At 42.3% G+C, this 21,640-nt stretch overlaps 1 protein-coding gene across 3 annotated transcripts in view; it reads left to right on the top strand.

The window, feature by feature from the left end:
- GALNT9 (polypeptide N-acetylgalactosaminyltransferase 9) overlaps window positions 1-21,640 on the top strand; it is a 104,251-nt gene that overhangs the window by 56,356 nt on the left and 26,255 nt on the right. For all 3 annotated transcript variants that reach the window (XM_007426103.3, XM_088135319.1, XM_088135318.1), the window contains 2 exons: window positions 630-827; window positions 10,274-10,391. In XM_007426103.3, coding sequence (XP_007426165.1) covers window positions 630-827; window positions 10,274-10,391 — 316 coding nt within the window. The remainder of the gene's footprint in view (window positions 1-629; window positions 828-10,273; window positions 10,392-21,640) is intronic.

Genomic DNA, 21,640 nt, shown 5'->3' with positions numbered 1-21,640 from the left:
ATTAACCAAACAGTCTTCAGTTAAAGTTCAATAGATAGATGTGGGTTTGGAAAATAGATATGGAATATTTTCTAATATCATAAGCTGCTTGGAACATATTAATGTCATGATATTTCAGATTGGTGGTTTATCTGTCCCTGTTGCATGGCCTATACCTGATTCTTCCATTATAGATAATAGATTTCTTCCCTTCTTTCATAAATACATAAGAATAAAACGGGGATATCAAGAAAACTTGGCTGTTTTCCCACACCTTGCAGCAGGCTGGTAGGTGAGTCCGTGAAGGATGATTTGATGGTTATATAGACTTTGCCTTCTGGAGGCCTATGATCCATCTCTTCATTTATTTACTTGTAACTCTTCCTTCCTTCCTTCCTTCCTTCCTTCCTTCCTTCCTTCCTTCCTTCCTTCCTTCCTTCCTTCCTTCCTTCCTTCCTTCCTTCCTCCCTCCCTCCCTCCCTCCCTCCCTCCCTCCCTTCCTTCCTTCCTTCCTTCCTTCCTTCCTTCCTTCCTTCCTTCCTTCCTTCTTCAGTATAAGCCACCGAGAGTTGTATGGAGCTCAGCAAGCTTTTCAACTGTATTAAATATTTTTTAACAATAAACAAACCAACCATCTTGATTGTTTACAGGGTAGAGCCAGCCTTGACACGGATTAAAGAGGACCGCAAACGGATTGTCCTCCCAGCGATAGACAACATCAAGTACAATACGTTTGAAGTGCAACAGTACGCCAACGCTGCTCACGGCTACAACTGGGGACTCTGGTGCATGTACATCATTCCACCGCAGGACTGGCTGGACAGAGGAGATGAATCTGCACCCATCAGGTGATTCTCTACAAAAAGGAGAGTTTTAAGGGCTGTTTCTGCGGGATTCTCAAGGCAGGTGCCCTGAGAGAAGATGATGTGGTAGGCTATGAAAACCAAGTGGCCATGTTGGGATTGGCTATCATTCTGAGCTTGCCCTTTCGTTGACCATGGTAGCACTTACTATTTGGAAGACGGACAAAGCAGCTATGGGTGGAGAGAGGATGCAGTGTGGGTGTGGCTAGTTGACATGGACATGGCTTGGGTTTTCCATATTTTCCCCTTTTTTATTTTTCAAGGACAGGGTTTGGAATTTTGCTTTATTTGCCATATGTGTGTGAAGCCTGTTTTAGGGGTCACCCTAGAGATGAGTTCATTTCCTTCCTCCAAATCTTAGGAAGCTCCATTACTGATTTCTCTCTCTCTCTCTCTCTTTTTACGGTTCTGCCATTCAGATTTAGCGATATGGCATGAAAAAGGCCTGGAGGCCACATGTGATCCTCAAACTGGAGGTGGCAGGGGGCTTCATTTCTTAGGAAACTGATTATTCTTCCATGCAATCGCTTCGAGGAGCTGTAATCTCCTCGGGGCCATGCACGGTGATGTATGCAGGAAGGGCCCCGTTGAAATTCCTCTCTCTTAACTCTAATTTTCCTTTCCCCTGTTCTCTTTGTTTATAGCTGTTGAGGGAGACGAAGATGACTTAGGCTATGGGATGCATCATTTGCAGTGGGTGGTGGAAATGAAGCCCGAGGTTGCTGGTGGCCTTAGAGACATTGTTAAGCTCCTCAGCGTTTCCTCTGCTGCTCTATCTAGGGCAGATATTCCATCCCCAGCAGGCCTGTTCTTCCTCTCAAGGCCACCGCCCCCCAACTCAACCTGGCAAATTTTCCTAAATGATGCAAATAGAGTCTTCGTTGTATCTTTCCTCTTCTGGCTGCCCAACAGAGGGACACAATGGCATTAAATAAACTTTATTTATCAGTGAGCAGGCCTTGGTCCTTATCAGGAACCTTCGACTCTTTGTGAAACTCAGTATGTAGGCAGATAATAGCTCAGGAAATCTCAACGTTCCTTGATAAACCTAACCTGCCTTTCTCTGTTCCCCTTTCAGAGCGCAGGCCGTCATTTCATTGCCGCTATTTGCATTCTCTCTCTTTTTGTTATTGATTCCAGCAATGGGGGGATGAGAGGTTGGGGGGTTGGGGGGACTGTGCTGCTTTACGTTTAGAGCCTTCTCTGCACCATTCTGATGAAGGTAAAGAGATGGGAGAAATGTGTTGGGTTCCTATTTTCGTGCCAATTTGCATTTCTCAAATTGATGGCTCAGCCAGAATGCAGCGAACCACCAGCATGCTCCTGAATTTTGTGACACATGGAAGCTGTATATATTAAGAAAGGATGTACCCCCTGCTATAGATCTCAGATTGCATTTGCAGTGGGATGGCGTGGGGGGAACCACCCATGGGGAACCAGTTGATAAGTTTCTCCACTCATATGTGGAAGTACTGTAGGTCTCCATCCCCCTTCCTGCTTTAGCATCAGCTGTCTCCATGTACTCTGTGGCAAAAAGGAAGGGAGGGAGCGGAGAACGTCAGGTGTGTTCTCTAGAATCTTTTATTGCCAATATCCAACATCTCCCCCTTTTCCCCATCTCATGGGGGTAATTGAGGCAGAGCAGCAAAAGCAATGGCTATCTCCAACAACGAATGGCAGGTGGGATAAGGACAAGAAGCTCATCATACTTCCTCTCTCCTCCGAGAATGCATGGATGGGCTGAGGTTTTTAGATGCCCCCAGTGGTGGGACACAATGTCCTCTGACAAGTATGGAAAGTGCACCCAAACTCTACACTTTCACAGAGAACAATATTTGAGCCAGTCATCTATAATTAGGGGGGAACTGCACAATTGTGATGTCGGGACTTGATGCTTCCATCTTGACCTCTTAATGGATTCCTTCAATGGGTTTTGTTATCAATAGTCCCTGGAGCCATTGGTCAACTATTGCAGACGAATGTCACTCTGGCCTTGAGAAGGGATGGGAGAGGTAAAACAGTTGCTCAATCCTGAAAAAGAGAAAGCGTGAGGAGGAGACTCAGAACAGCCCACCTTGACCTTGCTGTGCTTAAAAAGGGGGCGGTGAAGACTTAGACAGGCTTTCAAGATCCTGTTAATAGACCCTCCAATGACAAAGTAATATTCCTATGGCTGTTTCTTGACTTGGCCTAAAGACTGACAACTCTTTCCAGTCAACCTTTGCCCTATCTACCTTGATGTTTATCTCCTTACATCAAGCAATGCTCCACACCCATGGCTTGATGTGCCATAGAACGAGGCAAATGAAACCCTGGCAAAGAGCCATCTGCAAGCCTTCCATGTTAAGTGTGTTGGGGTGTGCTTATTTATCGGCATAAGCTTGCCATGAAAACCAGCCTCCTTCTTCCCCAGCCCAAAGCCCCCCACTTCAAGCTGAGCTGGTAGGTTTGCATTATTTTCATTCTGATTGGAATCCCTGTTTCCTTTTCTTCTTTCTCTCTCCTTGTCAGGAAACACATCTGGGAAATGAAAACCATACCTGTGCTGGAATAGTAAAAGAGACAGATGGCAGGGCTGATGTTTCCTCCCTCCTGGAATGTCAGATTAAATTAGTGCATGAAAGGAGATGAGATCTGTCAGAATGGATAATACCTATGATCTATCTATCCCCATGTCCTGCCTGTCAAAACCAGGCTGCTGTAGTCAGATCATAGTCAAGACCTAAGGAGACCTGAGGATGCAATCACCCAGTGCACACCACATATGTAGAAACTGTGTATTTCTCCATCATGCAAGATTTAATCTTGATATACAGGTAGTTCCCGGGTTAAGAATGCCTGGTTTACAGATGATCCATAGTTAAGAACAGAGCCTATTGTAGCAAAATTCAAGTTAAATACACAATGATTCGAGTTAAACACACAATAATTCAAGTTAAATACACAATAATTTGGCTCATTACACAATTCTACCGATACAGTATTATATAATAATACTGTTCCGGCTTACGTACCAATTTGATTTAAGGACAGACCTTGGGAACGGAACTCTTGTGGGGGAGTTGGGTGGTGATATAAATTTGGCATATAAATAAAATAAATGAATAATCTCGTTCTTAAACTGGGGACCACCTGTACTTGAGGGAACATTTGCAATTTGTCCTCACCAGAGTGCCAAATATCAGAAAAACCCTGTTGGGTTATTTATTTATTTATTTTTCTTTATGTTATTTAGAAAGCCAGCCAATTAACACCTTTAGCTGTTTGGTCCTCCAAGAAAAAGAGCTTGTGAGAAAGAGTGTCTAAAAAAACACAGAGACTCTGTATTTTCAAGATGATGAGTTTGGATCCCATATTTCAATAGGGGCCCTATTCCTATAGCATGCTTAATCCAGTCCACCTGTAACCCATCAAATCTCATAATCTGTCTAATTCCTGGGTTAAAAGTGTTGCTTTGGAAATTACAGAATCCCTGACTATTTTTTCCAGGCAAACCCTGGTATTTTACCCTACTCTTTCTCCCCAACTCTTTGTCCTGGAGGACTAGATCTGTGAAATGGCTCAGTTGACTAGTTTTAGGGTTCTCACAAACACAACTGATTAGGTTAGTTTAAACCTGTGTACAACTGAGTCTGTTTTTAACCCCCTTGGGGTTCATTGATCAGGGCAATTGACCCTTTTTGATGTTTTTGCCCCACATCCTAACTCCTACATTTGACCCAGTTAAGTATAGTTTTGCAACAGGGCCAGTAAAGAGTTTGATTGAGCAGCTGTCTGGGCTAAGTGAATCACGGGAACAGACCAATGTCTGTTAACCCAAAACTAGTTTAAACCAGTCATACATTTCTCAGCCCTTACTCTCCATAAGGCTTGGCAAAAAGAGTTTGTACATTTTTAAACGTATCGCACGAGAAATCTTCCCCATACCAGAGTTTGTTCCGGGCTTATAATTTGTGTAAAGTAGTGTTTTAACATTGGTGAGCATGGGTAATACACTGCTTCGCTGTCACTTGAGCTCTGAGCTAGAAAAAGGAATTTGAACAGGAAATGGGAATAATTCCATACCCAAAGGATGTTAATTTTAAACTCCAGTCATTCAGTATTCACTTTAATCTTAAAACATGGTCTTTTCATGCCCCATTCTGTGAATTAGGTGATTTTAGCTTTTTATTTGCATATTATTGAAAGACTTGTTAAGAACTAGTTTCACATCTCCATACAGCTTTGAGAAAAACCTGTTTCTTAAGATTGCAGTTGAATTCTTCAGTGATGGGGGGCGGGGGGGGTGGCAGGAGGGAGGGGAGCTGTCCTTAGCGCTGAATTCTAATTTTTCCTTGTTTGGTGGTTCTTCTGTATTTAACACAATGCAGCTGTGCAAGCTGCCATCTGGGAAGGGAAACTGCTGTGCACAAAAAGATTTTTCAGCCCCGATTGGGACAATGTTCTAATCAAATGGGCCATTCCTTAATTGCTTAGGATGTATGTCTGGTGCTGGTGCTGGTAAAATACAGACTGTGGTCACCCAACCTGCTTAATCAGGACAATTGCAGTTCCAGTAGTGACATTTACACACATGGAAGTGTCTCTAGAGCCCAATGCTATTGCCTGCCCCTCTTGGACATGCATGCAGTTGTCATGACGCATGTATAAAAAAGGTGGACCTTCCACCGTGACGTTGCAACGCTGCATTTGTCATATTTGACCCTGCTGGCAAACACCTCTGATATCATGAGGTTGGATATTGTCACGCCTTGTATATGCTGGTGTGTATTCTATCATTTCACTATACGGAGCCAAGCCAGAACATGAGTTAATTTTATAACCGGGTTAAAGGTGTTGTACAAACATGGCCAGTGGCTGGGTTCATACAACCCCTTTCACCAGGTTATTTGAAAAAAATTAGCCAAATGTGTAAAGGATTGTTTCTGTTGGATCATTTTTTGACATAGGATGTGAACTCAGTCCCTTTGGTTAATTTCTCATTCTTGTACAGACCCAGAAAACTGGGGAATTCCATTCACTAGATCACACATGTTGTGTGAATGCAATTAGTATCAACAGTGACAACGCAACCAAGGATGAAGATTTTTACAGGCAAACCAATTCGAGATTAAGACTTAAGAAACCTCTGTTGGTTGCATTCATTTCTGACTTCAGATTGCAATGATGCCAATGGGGGGAAAATACCTATTCTTTGTCAGATTTTTAATGCCATTGTATTCACAGCCAGAAAAGCAGAGTTAATTTCTTGCTGAATAACTGGATAAAAGCTAAGAAAAACCTTCTGATCAGACTCAAGACTGTGCTTCTCACATAGTGATCTTTGACAAGATCACAAAATGATCAAACAGTCACCATCTTCTGCTGTGTTCAGATATATTCTCCATACCTTTCCTTGTATCTCAGAAGTAAATAGTGCAAAGAGACATGGCTTTCTTTAGCCCAACAAGGATGATGATGATGATAACAATAATCATGATAAGTAAATAAATAAAATTGGAAAACCATCCACAGAGAAACCAATGACAAATCATTCCCATATTGTTGCCCAGAAAATTAAATAGGGATGTCTCTTAAGTCACCATTAATTTTAATTTTAAGGAAGCTATTACTTTACTTGGAAATGCTGAGGACCGAATCTGAGATGCTCTAAAAGAGGCATTTTTCACTGAGTTCCTGTTGTACCTGATAAGGAAGTTGGGAGGGTGGAAAACTCTGTTCCTTTTTCAGACCATGCCAAGTTGTTCTGGGGACGGGGGTGGTTTGGAGGCTTCCAGAAGTAAATACTCCAAGTGGAAATAGTTTGACATAGTGTTTTAGGTGAAACAGGCCTTCTGGGGAGCCAGGCTACCCCTGAACCACCTCAAACCACCTTCAGGTTGGAGGATTTATTTCTGGAAAACAATGAAGCCCCAACCCCCCCACCACTACCCCTGGTATGTTCCAGAGGGGGAATGAAATGCCCAGAGTTCTTTGCCCTGATGACTTGTAAGAGAACATCTGAGAAAGGAAAGGGTGAATTTGAAAACACGATGAGTTTATTTATTTATTTTTATCATTTCAATGTATATGGCCACCCATCTCAAATTCACGGCTCTGGGCGGCTAACCATCATTAAAACCAGCATAAAGGAAGACCCGATGGATGCTTCAGTCTTACCAGGTAAAAGAGCCATTAGCCATTCAGTTAAATGATCTGGGAGAAACCGATTCCAAAGATTTGCAGGTTCAAATGGTTTATTCTGGCATGGAACCCGGTCAATGGAATCTTGGTTCCCTGGTTGTGCTTGACATGAGTTTTGCATGGTGTATTCAACCATTGGTCTATCTGGCCAGTCTTGCCAATCTTGACTAGCACTGGCTGCCGACCTTTCAAGCAGATGCCTTTTTTCCGCCAGGTAGGTTTTGAACCATGGGGAGAAGTTCCAACGTCACCTGCCCTCCAAGGAACCTGTAGTTCCTTTCTCATGCCTTTGTTGACTTTAACCTTGCATCCTGCAGCCTCATCCTGCGAGAATTTCAAACTGTGCTCACTGAATAACATCTGGAAGTCATGTACACAGATCGAGTGCACAGCGGCTTTCTCCTCTCAGGCGTGTGGGTATTGATTCAACGTGTAGCACTTCAAAAACTCCATCCCTGCCAAAACTGGAAGCCATTACATTGTTCCTGTGTTAGATTGCTCCTGCTGCTGTTCTTAATAAAGCTGCTAGGCGAGGGCATCGGATTATCTGAAAGCAGTCTGGCCAAAGTTTGATCTCTCTCTCTCTCTCTCTCTCTCTCTTTTCCTTCTTCCCTCCCTCCCCTCCAACTTATTTATTTATTATTTATTAAACCAATTTATATAGCTGCCCACCTCCCCACAGGCGACTCTGGGCGGCATACAAAAAAGCTAAAAACAGTCAATAAATACATTAAAGATATAAAAAACAAAACAGAGAATAAAAGGATGTTAAAAATAAGGGAGCTCCCTCACTAATTCCTCTGTACCCTGGGGTCCCCAGGCCTGCTGGCATAACCATGTCTTGAGGGACCTCCAGAAACTCAACAAGGACAAGGCCAACCTCACCTTGGGGGAGAAGATTCCACAGTGCAGGTGCCACAGCAGAAAAGGCCCACCGCTTGGAGCCCGCTAGCTCCCTAGGCCAGTGTTGTCCAAACATGGCCACTTTAAGATGAGTGGACTTCAACTCCCAGAATGCTGGCTGGGGAATTCTGGGAGTTGAAGTCCACTCATCTTAAAGTGGCCAAGTTTGGACAACACTGCCCTAGGCAATGGAAGCCTTAACATGCCCTCTCTGCTGGATCTGGTAGGACAGGCAGATGAAATTGGGGAGAGGCAGCAAAGAAAAAGAATGACTTCCTAGGGAAAAATGATTAAAATATATGCATCTTGGAAAAGGTACATTTCTCTATTTCACACTGGCCACTCATCCTGGCTATTTCAGACCTGTTCCTTTTCCTTCTCCCAATACTGGTCTTTTTCTGCAGTCGCCTTAGCTTCACCCCCAACATTTCCAGTGGAAAGGTTAAATAGCAAGGGATGGGAGAGACCCCGGGGAGAATTTGGCACTTTAAATTGATGATATTGGCCTACCAAGACAGTCAGAACTAGTAGAATGCAGCTGTCTTTGTGGCTATTGAAGTCTGCCCGACAGAACGAATACCCAGCCTATGGATAGGACCTCAATCTTTGGAAATCTGCAGCTGGAAAGGAGTGCTATAACATTGAAAAATGCTTGGAAGGCACCCTTGGAAACCCAGGTTCTTTATGGGCTTCCTCTTACTTGAATTGCTGGTGAATATGCATTTTTGGGGTATCCGTTAGCAACTGTTGATACTTATTTGCTTTTAGTTGGCCCAGGTGCCACAAGTCCCAGCTTGCATCATTGCTGAATGTCGACTACTGTCCAATGCAAGAAATGTCATGGAAATGCACGTTGCTAGCTAATACTGATCAGCCACCATGGAGAGGCCATGTTATATTTGGCTTCTCAGCCTGTGCTGTAATGCCCCTGATGGTCTGCCTATCCTGCCTCCTTGATAGTAGGTTATCTTGTGAGTGATTGGACAGACACCCACAAAGGACACACCCAGAGGCTTGGGGACAAAATCAGGGACTGAGTCTGGGGGGCACACTTAAAACTTTTAACCTCTCTATAAGCTACTTTCCCTCTCTCTGGAAAGGTCTCCTTTGAGACAAGCTCAGCTTTAGGTGACTACATGGGACATAGGTCCTTCTGGTTTTCTTGCCCGCAATGTAGAAGTGGTTTGTCACTGCATTCTTCTGGAAGGCTTTCCAATGTCCCCAGATTGGCTTATTGTCTTGGGAGTCCTGGAGGTCTCCCAACCAGCAAGGAGAGCTGTAAACCTGGAGAGTGATATGTCTGATTGGAAGATGGAGCACTGATTTGGTCTCAGGTTGGTCTGCTCCTCTCTGGCTTGTTTGAGCTGGTCTATGATGGTAGAAGGTACTCTCAGAAAACCCAGGTTTGAGAAGTCTAGACGGGCATAGTTATGCTGATCTGTGACTGTAATCAAGATCAATTTGATTTGATATAGCCGGCTATGTTCATTCATTGGGCATTGGTTAATTCCAAAAAAGCCATCTTTTATGATGGCTTTTTCCACCCCTAAAACCCCAACTTGCACAATGCAATCCAGAAAATCCATGTTTTAGTCTCACCAAAAGCAACAGGAGAAACTCATTCCAACTGATTCCATTCATCTCATTTCAGTAGTGCAATAAGTCTGGCCTTGGGACCTATTCCCTTCCCTCCTTCCCCTTCTTCCCCCCCGTTTCCAAACCAAAAGTGAGCAAGAAAAAGTCAAAGGTCCTTTTCTTCTGCACCGCTACCTTGTTGATGATTTTAGAATTTTGCTGGGTAATACTGAAAAGAAAGCCATTATAAGCCACAATAAACCTGGCAGGAGTTTTGCTTGATTCAATTTATCAGCTTTCTATATGATGACTAGAAGGTTGATTGTTATTATTTTTATTAAATACAAATTGATTAGACTTTTTGATGCCTCCCTGGCAAGGAAGGGTCTCTTTCTTATTATGTGTTTGTGGGGAATGGGGTATTAAAATTCTGTTAAGGGAAGCTTTATAGCTAGCACCTAATAAACAGTAAACTGAATCATCATGAAAATAGAGATTAATAGCCTTCTAATACTGTAATGCTCTTAGAGGTATGGATCAAGGACAGGTGAGTTTAAGGTCTGTGATGAGTTAGTGCTGCTTTATGGAGCCTGACAAATTCACCTGGCCCACATCTACAAAGTCATAAGTCACGGCCAGGGTCTGGCAACACTTCCAAAACTTTGGAGGCCAGATTTGGACATTCTGATTGTTTAAGTTTTGTCATCTCTTCCTCTTTTTTATTAAAATCTTGCTGTTCTCTTTGTCTGGTTCTCTCCCTGACTCAACAGGACACCAGCCATGATTGGGTGTTCGTTTGTGGTGGATAGAGAGTACTTTGGTGAGATCGGCCTGCTTGATCCTGGAATGGAGGTTTACGGAGGAGAAAATATTGAACTCGGTATGAGGGTGAGTGGTACGTCATTGTCTTCATGGACTGACGCTCAGGGAGGATCTGAAGAAATGAGCCTTTCTCTGTTGGCTTGGCCATCACCAGCCCCTGTCTTACCCTTACCACCCAGCACTGTAACTGTGATTTGAGCTTCCCTGCTTGCCTCTGCTTGATTTCTTTACAGTGGCCATCCCAAAGGTAAGGTCTCCTTCAAGTCCCTTGACTCTTGGTGACTTCGTGGACAGGTCTGTGCAGGGTTCTGATCAGTAGTATGGAAGCTATTGGTTATTGCCTTCTCTGATGCTTTTCAACTTCCCAGTCTAGGTTAGACTTGGGATTTCTGGAGGTCTCCTGTCCAAGTAGTGAAAAGCCTGACCAGCTAAGCTTCTGAGCCCATAGAACATCATCTGTTGAGGAGAATTAAATAAATCTCCCTCCCTTCTCTTCCCTTCCCTTCCTCTCACCCTGGATTACTGCTTCTTTAGGCTTCTTTGATGGCTTCAATGGAATTGCAACAGAACTGTTGTTTCATTCATCCCTTTAGTTGTCTAGAACACTGAGCACTGCACAGCACAATTCTTTGCTCTTCTCTACCGCTAGCAATTTCAATTATGCAACTATATGCCCGTTCACTCTGTTTGCATGATCCATCATTTGTACACAAGGAAAACTTCCGCTTCTTTGGGTGACAGTCCTGAGTGTTGAACCTGCCCAAAATGGCCCAGTAGAGGGCTAAAGCCACAGTCATCAATAGCTCTTAACAGACAGGAAGATTTATTTTCTTACTTATTAAAAAAAAAACAAACTGTAGTATCTGACAAGCCTTATCTCACTCCCTTATTAGCTGAAGCTGCAGAGCACCTTGATTAATTAGAAAAAGGAGTGTATGCACATTAAAAGTAAACCGTATGATTTAACCTAATGGAAGGAGTTAAAAAGATAGAGATTGCTACTAATCATCCTAAACAAAGATCTTTCTCCATCAACTGGAAGGTGCCAGACAGAAGGAAAATTGAGTTGGTTTTCTCCCAACTCTGTTTTGTCCTTCAAGGAAGGCAGAAAAAAACAGGCAGTTTGGGTCAGTGAAGAAATGAATTGATTGTGGAGCATGGAGACCTGGGTGCAACCAAGTGAAAAGAGATGGGATTTCCACCAAATGGCTGTGCTGGTCCTTGACCACATAAAGATTACTTGGACTTGTTCCACCAAGTGGTGGGAATAGATCAAGTAGAGTTCCATCTCAATAAACAATCTGTCCAATGCATTGCATCGTGTATAAAAACTTGATGATGATCCCAATTTGGTTCTGTTTGCTTTGAGGGGACTCTGATTTTCCTTCTGGAGCCACCAAAGAGGCAGAGAATGAGATCTCTTAGACATGGGATTTGGCCAAATTCAGCTCACACTCTTAGTTGGTATGTGCTATACCTTTGAGAAAGGCAACTGAAATGATGCTGTCAGCAGAAGAGCTTAACACCAAGACAGGCCAGCAAGATGCTCTTATAAGTATTTGACTCCCAGGTTTGCTAGAGATTTAAGCTCAATTCACACATTGTGCTTAGTCATTGTTTTAAGCATGCTTTGTTGAATAATCCATAGTGGCTTGGTTCACACAAACGCTAAGCATAAACTATGATATACAAGTGGCAAAGGCTGGAGGCATATGTTGTATGAAGCCAAAACCAACCAAGCCAGATTTGGGCTTTGAATGGTCTATGAAGTATATAGACTCTGAATGAAACTCAGAAGCTGCAAGATTATTTTCAGTGCATAAACCTGGACATTCCACCTAAAACTGGTCAATGTAATATTCTACATTGCTTGAAGCATCAGAGTTGTCTTCAGAAGTAGATCCAGGTAGAAAGTGCTCTGATTTCCAAACAAGAGGTAGGCAGGTAGGTTACCTACTCAGGAATCACTACAGAGAACCAACAGCCGTACCAAAATGGTCCTCTGTCTCATTTTGTTTGCTTCATAAAATTCCATATATAGGATCAGTAACTGCATGAATTGTGCATCGTCTGGGCCTTGCAGTGACAGAACAGGGGTATCCTTTTAAGTTGAACGGTTGGTGATTACATGCTCCACAGTCTTTTAATTTCTTGTGAGTGTGACTGGCCTCCAACTGAAGTTTACTCTCAAGGAAAGATTACTCACAGTGGATGAAAACAGTACCCCACTGACAAGGGAAGTCCTGTATTGTTCTAGCCATTGACGTCCACTCAAACTTCACATGTTGCCTTGTCTTGGATGGCCACGGGGAAGAAGGCAAAGAAAACCTCAGGACAGTGAGGCCAAATTATGAGTAGATGTTACAGGAAACATAGTAGAAGGTGGTGTTGTTACTGGAAATTGCCCAGTAATTCTTTGAATGCCCTGGGAGGTGCTGCTATTCGTGTATCTCCCACGTGTACTTTCTACGTGTAAGCAGTTTGTCCTTTGACTACTTATGGATATCTCTGATTTATTTATTATTTTTTCATCAAAGGATTGCTTTTGCTTTGTTCTTGATTTGATTTTCCTGTCTTAGAATAAGAAGATTTCATGCTCCTTTGAACAGTCACTGCTTTTTTCTTTCTTTTTTTTTTAGACGAGGTCCCCTTTCTGTCGCAACCATTTATAATAGCCTGGCCGTTTACCTATGCTGAATTTAAACTCTGAACTCTTCCTTTTGTTGCATTAACTGATAATGTAGCAGCTTCTGAAAGCCCCAGCGTGCGCCAGATCAAATCCTCTCTCTTGAAAAGAAAGGTCACTGTCTCCTATTATGTTGAAAGGCCCACGAGTCACTTCCATTTTGGTAGATATGGGCAAAGACTTTACCTACATATGTAAGGCGCACCTCTGGCTAGTGAATGATAATGCTGGTGGTCCATTCACAGAAGATCCAGCGTCTCTGGGTGGTCTGAATCTTTATACTCGGAAAACAGCCCCTTCCCAAATTCTTAGGACAACTTTGCTGTCCCACTGTGGACCTTCTTTGCCCTTCCAACAACGTGTGAGGGTGATCTTTGGAATCCCCGCATTTACGAATGCATGCTTAAGTTATTTTGTGAGCTAGTCCAGCTGGATGTTTTGAGGATATGGATTTGTAGACCACAGCATGCTATCATTCTCTCCTCTTCCTGAAAATAGCCTGATAAAGACCAAAATGTATACTACAAGTACTCAGGCAATTAATTCCATAGGCACTTAGAGCTGTTGAATGATGAGCTGAGAAACAGAAGCAGTGTGGAAAATTAACGCTGTAACTCTAAGTCAGGATTTATTTTAACCAAGGTTCATTGAACAAGGCAGAGTTGCTCTTGGAGGTGAACAAAGATGTTGTGCTTCTCTGGCCAAATCCTGGTCTCTTTTCTCCATATCTTCTCTTGGTACTCAAAGGAAGTAGGCAGAGCACCAAATCAAGTCAGGGTTCAGATGCAATGGCAGATCATGGCTTGAACAAGCCAGAATGTATGAAAATAGATATGAAACCTTGGCTTGTTGCCAAAAATAAACCTTGGTTATTTTCTTAGGCTGGGTTTGTACTTCATACTAATCCCAAATCAAATAATTTTCTTAATAGCTTATTCATCTATGGCAGGCTTCCTCAACCTCAGCAACTTTAAGATGCATGAAGTTCAACTCCCAGAATTCCCCAGCCAGCCACCCATCGTAAAATTGCTAAGGTTGAGGAACTCTGGTCTATAGTGTATTAGCCAGAAGCTGCAGGCAAGCCAGAAACAACTTACTGTTAGATATGCAAAACCCTGGCCTGCAAGTCTTTATGGTACCTCCTGTCAAGTAGAACCAGTGAAGAGAGTAACTTTTGCAACTGGGGTCCCTTCACAATCCACCATGTGGCTTTTGAAGATCTTGGCCTTATTTTCCAGTTATGAGTGTTTACTGAAGTCATGCCCCAAATTTTCTCATGATCCAGCAAAATAAGGACTTTGTGCTCTGTCTTGAAGGCAAATTGGAGGGGGTGGGGGAAGAACTTACTTCTCATGTAAGGCATATTTCCTGGTCCCTGGTCCAACTAAGCAAGACCTATACTGGTTTCTTTTCTCTAACCTGGAAACAATAGAGAAATGTGCTTTCCTGTGCCTGCATCTGTTCATTTGGTCCTTTGTCCCTGCTTTTCATTTCATGGCCATCATGAGTAGCTCTGGGAAAGTGTAAAAAGGAGTTAAGAGGAACAGAAGATGTTTGCTGTTGAGGGCTGGTAACCTATGCAGGGCACCATCTGCCTGACCTTTGTTTCATTCAGAAAAACAGGTTTATTGGAGGTATTTCTTGAGTGTCACATTTAGAGAGGTTGAAGGAGGCTGTGAAAAAAGGGCGAGCGGAGACAAGTGAAGCGTTCATTGATCTAAGCAAAGCAAGAAGAGCTTTAAGTTACTTTTCTCCCTTCCTTCTTAAAAATGCTTTACTTGGAATGGAAATTCTACAGCATTAGACTTGGATTTTTAGGCTACTTTTGCAACCAGTGTGGTATAGTGGTTAAGGAACTCACTGGCTGACCTGTCATTCTCTGTCTCAGCCCAATCTCCCTCCCATTCTCCTTATGGGGATAAAATAAAAGGCAATCCCTATGTAAACTGCTGTGAGCTTCTGGACACAAAGTAGGTTACACATTGCATAAATAAATAACTTTATCAAAACTCAATGTCCTTTCTCTTTGAAAGCTCAGACAAAGGGGAGGAGTCAGAGCTCAACCATTTGCTTGCAAATGGATGACCTCGTTCAGTAGCTATCAACATTATGGAGCTAAGGAGGCCAACGGCTTCAACTCTGCCTTGTGGTACATCTTCCGACTGCTACGAATGAGAAATTAGATCTCTGGAATGCAGAGCCTGAAAGCTGGCATCGTTGTTTTTGTCTTTGGTGAAAATGCATCGTACTGAAAATGTCCGTTTTGGTCATTTGGTCATAAGATCAGATTCGTTTGGAAGGATATCATAGCCAGCATAATCTTCAATAGCAGGAATGGGGCTGTGTATTTCTCCCAGCAGGGCTTCAGCGTCCATGAGAGCACAAACATGGAACTTGCCTGCAAGTAAAAGCAGCCACATGTTTTTCCACGATGGTGCAATTCTTCACAATACAGGGAAAAAGCACAGCTGCTTTAAAACGTGGCAGATGTGTGCTCTGTGCACTCCCTTTTGAAGAACGAATGTGAGTTGTTGAACAGCCCAACTGGGGAACACAAACAGGTTTCTTTCAGGTTGAGAAATGCATCTGTTGAAAGAAAGTAGTGGAGAAAGGTGTGCTTAATCGTAGTTCAATGTGAATTTTGAGCCGTGTTTTCTTGTGCGATAACACAGAAATGGGGTGTAACTCTCACGATTGATCCCAAGCCCGAACGGATAAACTTCCCCCCCTTCTCATTTTAAAACCCTTTGAAACTGATCGGGCTTAAAGACCACAATTTGGTCTACTCGGTTTGTATTACTGTTGTTCTTGGGCCTGGAATTTTTTACGCCGCACGTCTTCATCGGTTTTCTTGTTTCGTTGTTGTAAGATGTATTTTCTTCCTTTTTCTTTTTTACTTCTCTCAGCAACTCTGGCTTTTTGAAATTCTTGGTGAGAAGCAGTCGGAGGGGGATCCTGAGGGCAGCTCTGTTCTTTTCTTCTGTGTTGATTGGATCTGGATTAATATTTTCTTTCAGTAGAAGTGACAGCGAGGGTGATGTAGGAGTGCCATACCAGCTTAGCACAACCCCTTTGAGCTTTTTAATTAAACCCAGCAGTCTGACTGTGTTCCCTTTTGAAGTTCTGCTTTTGCTTACACGTGTCCCCAGGGCTACTTTCATAATGCCAGCATGTTGCTGGATTCTCTTGGTCCACCTGATAAAACATGGAGGCTTATAAATAACTTGTGCAAATCTTCCCGAGAGTTTGGGGGGCAAATTTAATGCACTGGCTACTAATCTTTAATTTGAAGAAGCCTTCTCTACTGGAACCCTCCCAAGCAGGGTTGCGTTTCCAAATAACAAAGTTGCATTTGAGGTAGTGGAGAAACTGATAGGGTTCAGGAAGATGAGCTTTGAGTAATTAATGACCACAGGCATGAAAATAACGTGGAAGCAGTACCGCTCAGGTGGAGGTCTTCACCTGGGTTCTTGCAGCCCACCCCTTAAATCCTAGAGAGACGTCACAATGCACTAATGGTAAAGGATGGGTTTTATAGTCACCGAATGCTTAAGATCCCCTCTACTCATCCCCATGAAGGAGCCACAGAATGAGGTGGGAGAAAACAAGATGGAAATGGACTAAGGGAGTGGAGCTACAAGACTACAACATCTTGCCAGTTGCTTCAGGTTGGTGCTGGAATAAAAGTAAAATCTACCTTAAGTTATATTCAGTTCCTGAAGATTTCAAGGACACATCCAGGTAGGGCAACAATACAGAAGTGGTTTGTCCTTGCTTTCTTCTAGAATTGTGTGTTGTTGTTGTTTTAATTCTTGGTATTCGTCGTGGTCTCCCTTCCAAGTACTAACCAGATCTGACCTGGTTTGACTTTTCAAGATCAATGTTGACTTGGAAGTTCTCATTGCTTTTCTTGATCTTGGTAGCCCCCCTTGGTCCTGAATCTGTGCACTCCAAATGCACTTCCATCCATTGACCTTTGTTGCTTCCTGTCATTTAACTGTTACTGATCTGGATGACTAAACCTCTTCTGGGTAAGGGTACGAAGTCATAGGAAGGAACAGGAGGTCACAAAGCCAAGGAAACGTTGGCAGTAAATATCAAACACTAAATTGGAAAGTGTCCACACTTATAATTCTCCAGGCTGTTCTTTTCCCAGACAGCTGTTCTGAACCAGAGAAGTTTGATTGGAACTCCAGTAGGAAAGAAATTGTATATGAAGAGTATGCTGTGTTTAACAAACATGGATTTTCCAGCAATATTTTAGATCACACAACGTAGCCATGCTGCTACTGATTTAGAAGGCGCTGTCTCAATATATGATAATTTTCTCTGTTCTCTTGAGCAGTTTTTCCTGGGAGTTAACTCTGGCATCTTTCATTACAGACCCATCTCATTTGAAAGGGCAGTTGTTCACTCAGAATATTAACATAATATCCTGACATTCAAAAACTTGTCTTGTCTAATAGCCGAGATTAAAAAGAAGAACCTGGATGAGTTTCCATCTTTTCAAGTTAGTTCCAGTTTGAAATACTCTGTATGGACTATGAAAATGCATTTGAGTACAGTTTCTCCTATACTGTTCCATCACTGATCTTGGAGTGCTTAGATAGCTCTTCAAAGAGGACTGGAATAAACAAAAGTAGCTAAAAATATATTGCAGCCTAGTTTACAAATAATCAATATAGAGGTGCGTACTCATCTCTTCTCCAGTTTCTCCATCTTATACCTGCAGTTCAGGATCGTAATTTATGGCTTCAGGCAAAGAAGGATAATTGGGTAGAAGCATAGAATGTTGAAGAATTTTATTTAAAAGAAAAAAAATCATTACTTCCTCCTATAGTAGGGCTCTACTATTTCAATATAGAGTTGGAGAAGAGCTTGAAGGTCATCTTAATGCAGGAAGTCTTCAACAGTTGGTCACCCAACCTTTGCACTTGAAATCCTCTAGAAAGCTTCTTGCCTTGATTATCCTGCAACATTTTGCCCAATCCTGCATTCTGCTTTTCCAAAATTTGATTTAAGGATAGTTTCTGACCTGAAATGACATAATTGAAATCATCGTGCACGAGACTGGTCTAACAACTTTTAACCGAGATATTGCCAGAGAAAAAACATGTCATTATTACCGCAACAGTTGCGTAGATAAAGGGCAATCTATTAGGGAAAAACCCTATCTGTTCAGCTAATAAATGCTGAGCAATTTTGTCTACGTTTGCCCTGCATAAAAGAGATTTCATAAGCTGCTTGTGGTGTTCATTTTTCAGCCAAATAATGTCCCCATTTTTAAATATCTTCAATTAAGCAGAAGGTGTAAATCTCCTCAGCACCTTCTTAAACTGTCCATTGCAGGAATTCTAGGCAGAATGGCCATGAATGATAGATACTGAGAGGACCACAGTTTCTCCAGTGCATGAAACACATTCCTATACACGTGTACTCAGAAGAAGCATGAATAACATTACAGTATAAAATCTCAGACAAAGATGAACTATTTGTGACCCATCAAATCAAACATAGAATATACAAACCCTTTCCCCCTATTCTGCAATTTCAAGCAATCGCCCCAAATGAATCCTCAATACATCACAGAATATGGCTGATATGTTATGTCAGCTGAGTACCCATTAGTTCATCTTGAGTTCACACCTTTTGATATCTTCAAGGAATCTGATGAACCCCCAGATGAGTGATGTGTTTTTTGGGTGCCTGATGAGTCTGGTCACACCTCTCTTTGGGTTGGTAGAAGCTGATGAAGGGGGATTGGGAATGCTCTTGTTGATTAAGGTATTATGCAAGCCACATCAACGTGGAGAGATTTATTATGCACTGGAACAAAGTTCAGGTTCAGTTGTGGCCATAATTAGCTATTAAAAATTACAATATGGAATGTTTCGCCCTCAGGATATCCCGCTTTCTCCTTGTCAGCATGAGAATCAGCTTTAAATTGTTCTTTGAAGCTGGTAGGACTATTATGATCGAAATGACTGACAAACCTGAACATCCCTCAACCTCATCCAAAATCAATGACATTCCTTCAGGCCAAACATTAATTTATAGCCCCACCGCATGAGTGTGTCATTCCGCTAATGAATTCTCCAGTGAGTGTAGGTGTGCTGAACAACAAAGATAAATATCCATGTGCATGCAGGCATAATATAGATTTATTGCCTCTCTGCTGTCGGTGGCTCGTGCGGTTTTGCTCTGATGCCAGGCATTTTAATGCAATTTTGCAGGTAAGTTGTTTGTATTCTGATAGAAGGCTGTTTTTCAGCAAGACAGGGAGAGGCTAAGAAGGCATAAGAGAAGATCACAGGCTTCTTCTTTAACTGGTCCTCAGCTGAATATTAGCCTGGCTTTTGTCATACCAAATGATGGGTTATATTTTATGTTTTAGGTTACATTCATTCAATAAATTTTATAGTGGTGTACAAATTAACACATTTATTTCTTTAGAGCTCTTAATTTCTTATTGCTGTCTTACAGTTGATTGATTATGTGCTGTCAAGTCATTTTTGACTCCTAGCAACCACATAGATTTTCTCCATGATAATCTATCCCTAATCTGGTCTTTCCAGCCTCCCAGTGGTGCACCTATCACTGCTGTTACTGAGTCCATCCCCCTTGTTGCTGGTCATCCTCCTCTTCTCTTTCCTTCCACCTTTCCCAGCATTTGAATGTTCTCCAGAGAGCTGGGTCTGCACGACTGATTGATTGATTGATTGATTGACTGAAGTGCCATCAAGTTAGTGTCAATTCTTAGCAACCACATAGATAGATTTTTTTCTCCATGAAAATCTGTCCCTAATCTGGTCCTTCAGCTCTTTCAGTGGTGCCCCTGACCACTGTGATTGAGCCCATCCAGTTTTGTGAGTTGTGAAATACAGCACCTGTGGAAGAAAGGGTTGGAAAAGAGGCAGCTGGAATTGTGTGCCTGCCCCTTTAATTCTAAAACACCCCAGCATCCAAATGAGGGAGAGATGGTATAAAAAGCCCCATGTGTGGAACAGCTGGGTGTGGTAGTAGTGGGTGTTTTGGTATGCTGGTTGTGGAGAGGAGAGGCAGAAGGAAGCAAGGGAGAGATTAGCAGTCAAGACATGTGGAAAGGCCAGGAGCATTAGTACCTGGAAATAGTAGTAGATATTCTAGGGATAGTAGTAGTTTAATAGTTAGAGTGGTATAAGAGTAAGTTGAGCAATAGAAAATAGGATTGGTGAAAACTGTATTAGTGGGACACCTGGGTAGAAAAAGGACACTTTTGGTGCTGTGCATATTGATTTGATAAGTAAAGGAACCCCAATATAAAAGGGGAGAGAAAAGCCTCTGGGTGTGTAGTATCTCATTGGGAATATCTTGATGAGTCCCCTCCCTGATTTACCACAGTCTAGTTCTTCTCCTTTTCCCTATCTTTTCTCTCCAGCAAGTTCCCAAGAACTAGATTGTATCTCTCTCTCTCTCTCTCTCTCTCTCTTTTTTTTTTTTTTATTAAGTGCAAGCTACTTTGGTAACCTTTCTGATCAATTCAGGCTAATTAAGAGTAATTTTCCTCTTTTTTTTTTTTTTTTGGAGCTAATTTACCTTTCCAGGACTGCGTGAATGCCAGAAGTATGACTAATAATGAGCCAACATTCATAGAGCCAATTAAGAGAAAGTGAATCAGGAGAACCCATTAAGCTTGATAAAGGCCAATAAGAAATAAAGGAGTTGACTTCCCCCTTATTAAAACTTCAAAGCTGAGTAGAGAAGGATAAAGCATATGGTTTGTGCTTGAGAAGTAAGCAGTGTCCAACTCCATTCAAACCATCATGCTCTCCATTCTTCTTGTCCTTCTCTTCACCTGTCCTTTGGCCAATTAAAGCCTGATTGACCTGAAAACAAAATTATATGGTGAAAAACCACCAAGTTGAAGAATCCTTCAAACTTGTGCAATTATTCTATGACTAGACACCTTCTGCTGTTCCTTTTCCCTCATCCCTTTATGGTTCTCTGCTCTTCAGTGGGCAAGAATATTTTGGCTGCAATATTCATGCACAGTAAGCTCAAAATTTGAATACAGTAAGAGGGCAGCTCCTTTGGCTGATCTCAAATAAGCTAAGCAAGGTCAGACCTTGGATGGGAGATCACTGGTGAATCCCAGAACTGTTAGGCTGAACTGGGAAGTTGAAAAAGGCATTGGCCTTTTTAATAACTATTCCTGTATTATTGCCAGGATTCCAGCTCTTTGGAGAAGTCTATAATGCTGGAAAGGTAGGAGGAAAGAGAAAAGGATGACTAGCAGCAAGGGGAAAGAATTCAGTTGCAGAAATGATGGTACACTGTGGGAAGACCTGAAGAACCAGATTGGAGACACATTGTCCTGGATTAAATCTATGTGGTCACTAAGGATCGATGCCAACTTGATGGCACTCTGACCATTAAAGACAAACATGCAGGACCCACCACCCACTCTAACCCAAGGCCTGGGGAAAGCGTGGGTTTTCAGGTTCTGCTGGGCAGAAGTCACAGAAGATACTGTGGTAATGTCCACCAAGCCAGGTCCAGTGGATTACTTTAGAAGATCTTAACTCATTTGGGTCTTATATACCAAAAGGGTTTGCAATTATGAGTTCCTTTTTGCAGCTCCCTAAACCTT

The sequence above is a fragment of the Python bivittatus genome, unplaced genomic scaffold, assembly GCF_059951505.1.
Source record: "Python bivittatus isolate LINGU-HERP-01145 unplaced genomic scaffold, Pbiv_v1 ctg000100_np1212, whole genome shotgun sequence".
NCBI classification, from domain to species: Eukaryota; Metazoa; Chordata; class Lepidosauria; order Squamata; family Pythonidae; genus Python; species Python bivittatus.
The sequence above is the reverse complement of the archived record's forward strand: the minus strand, read 5'-3'. Positions and strand labels throughout refer to the sequence as shown.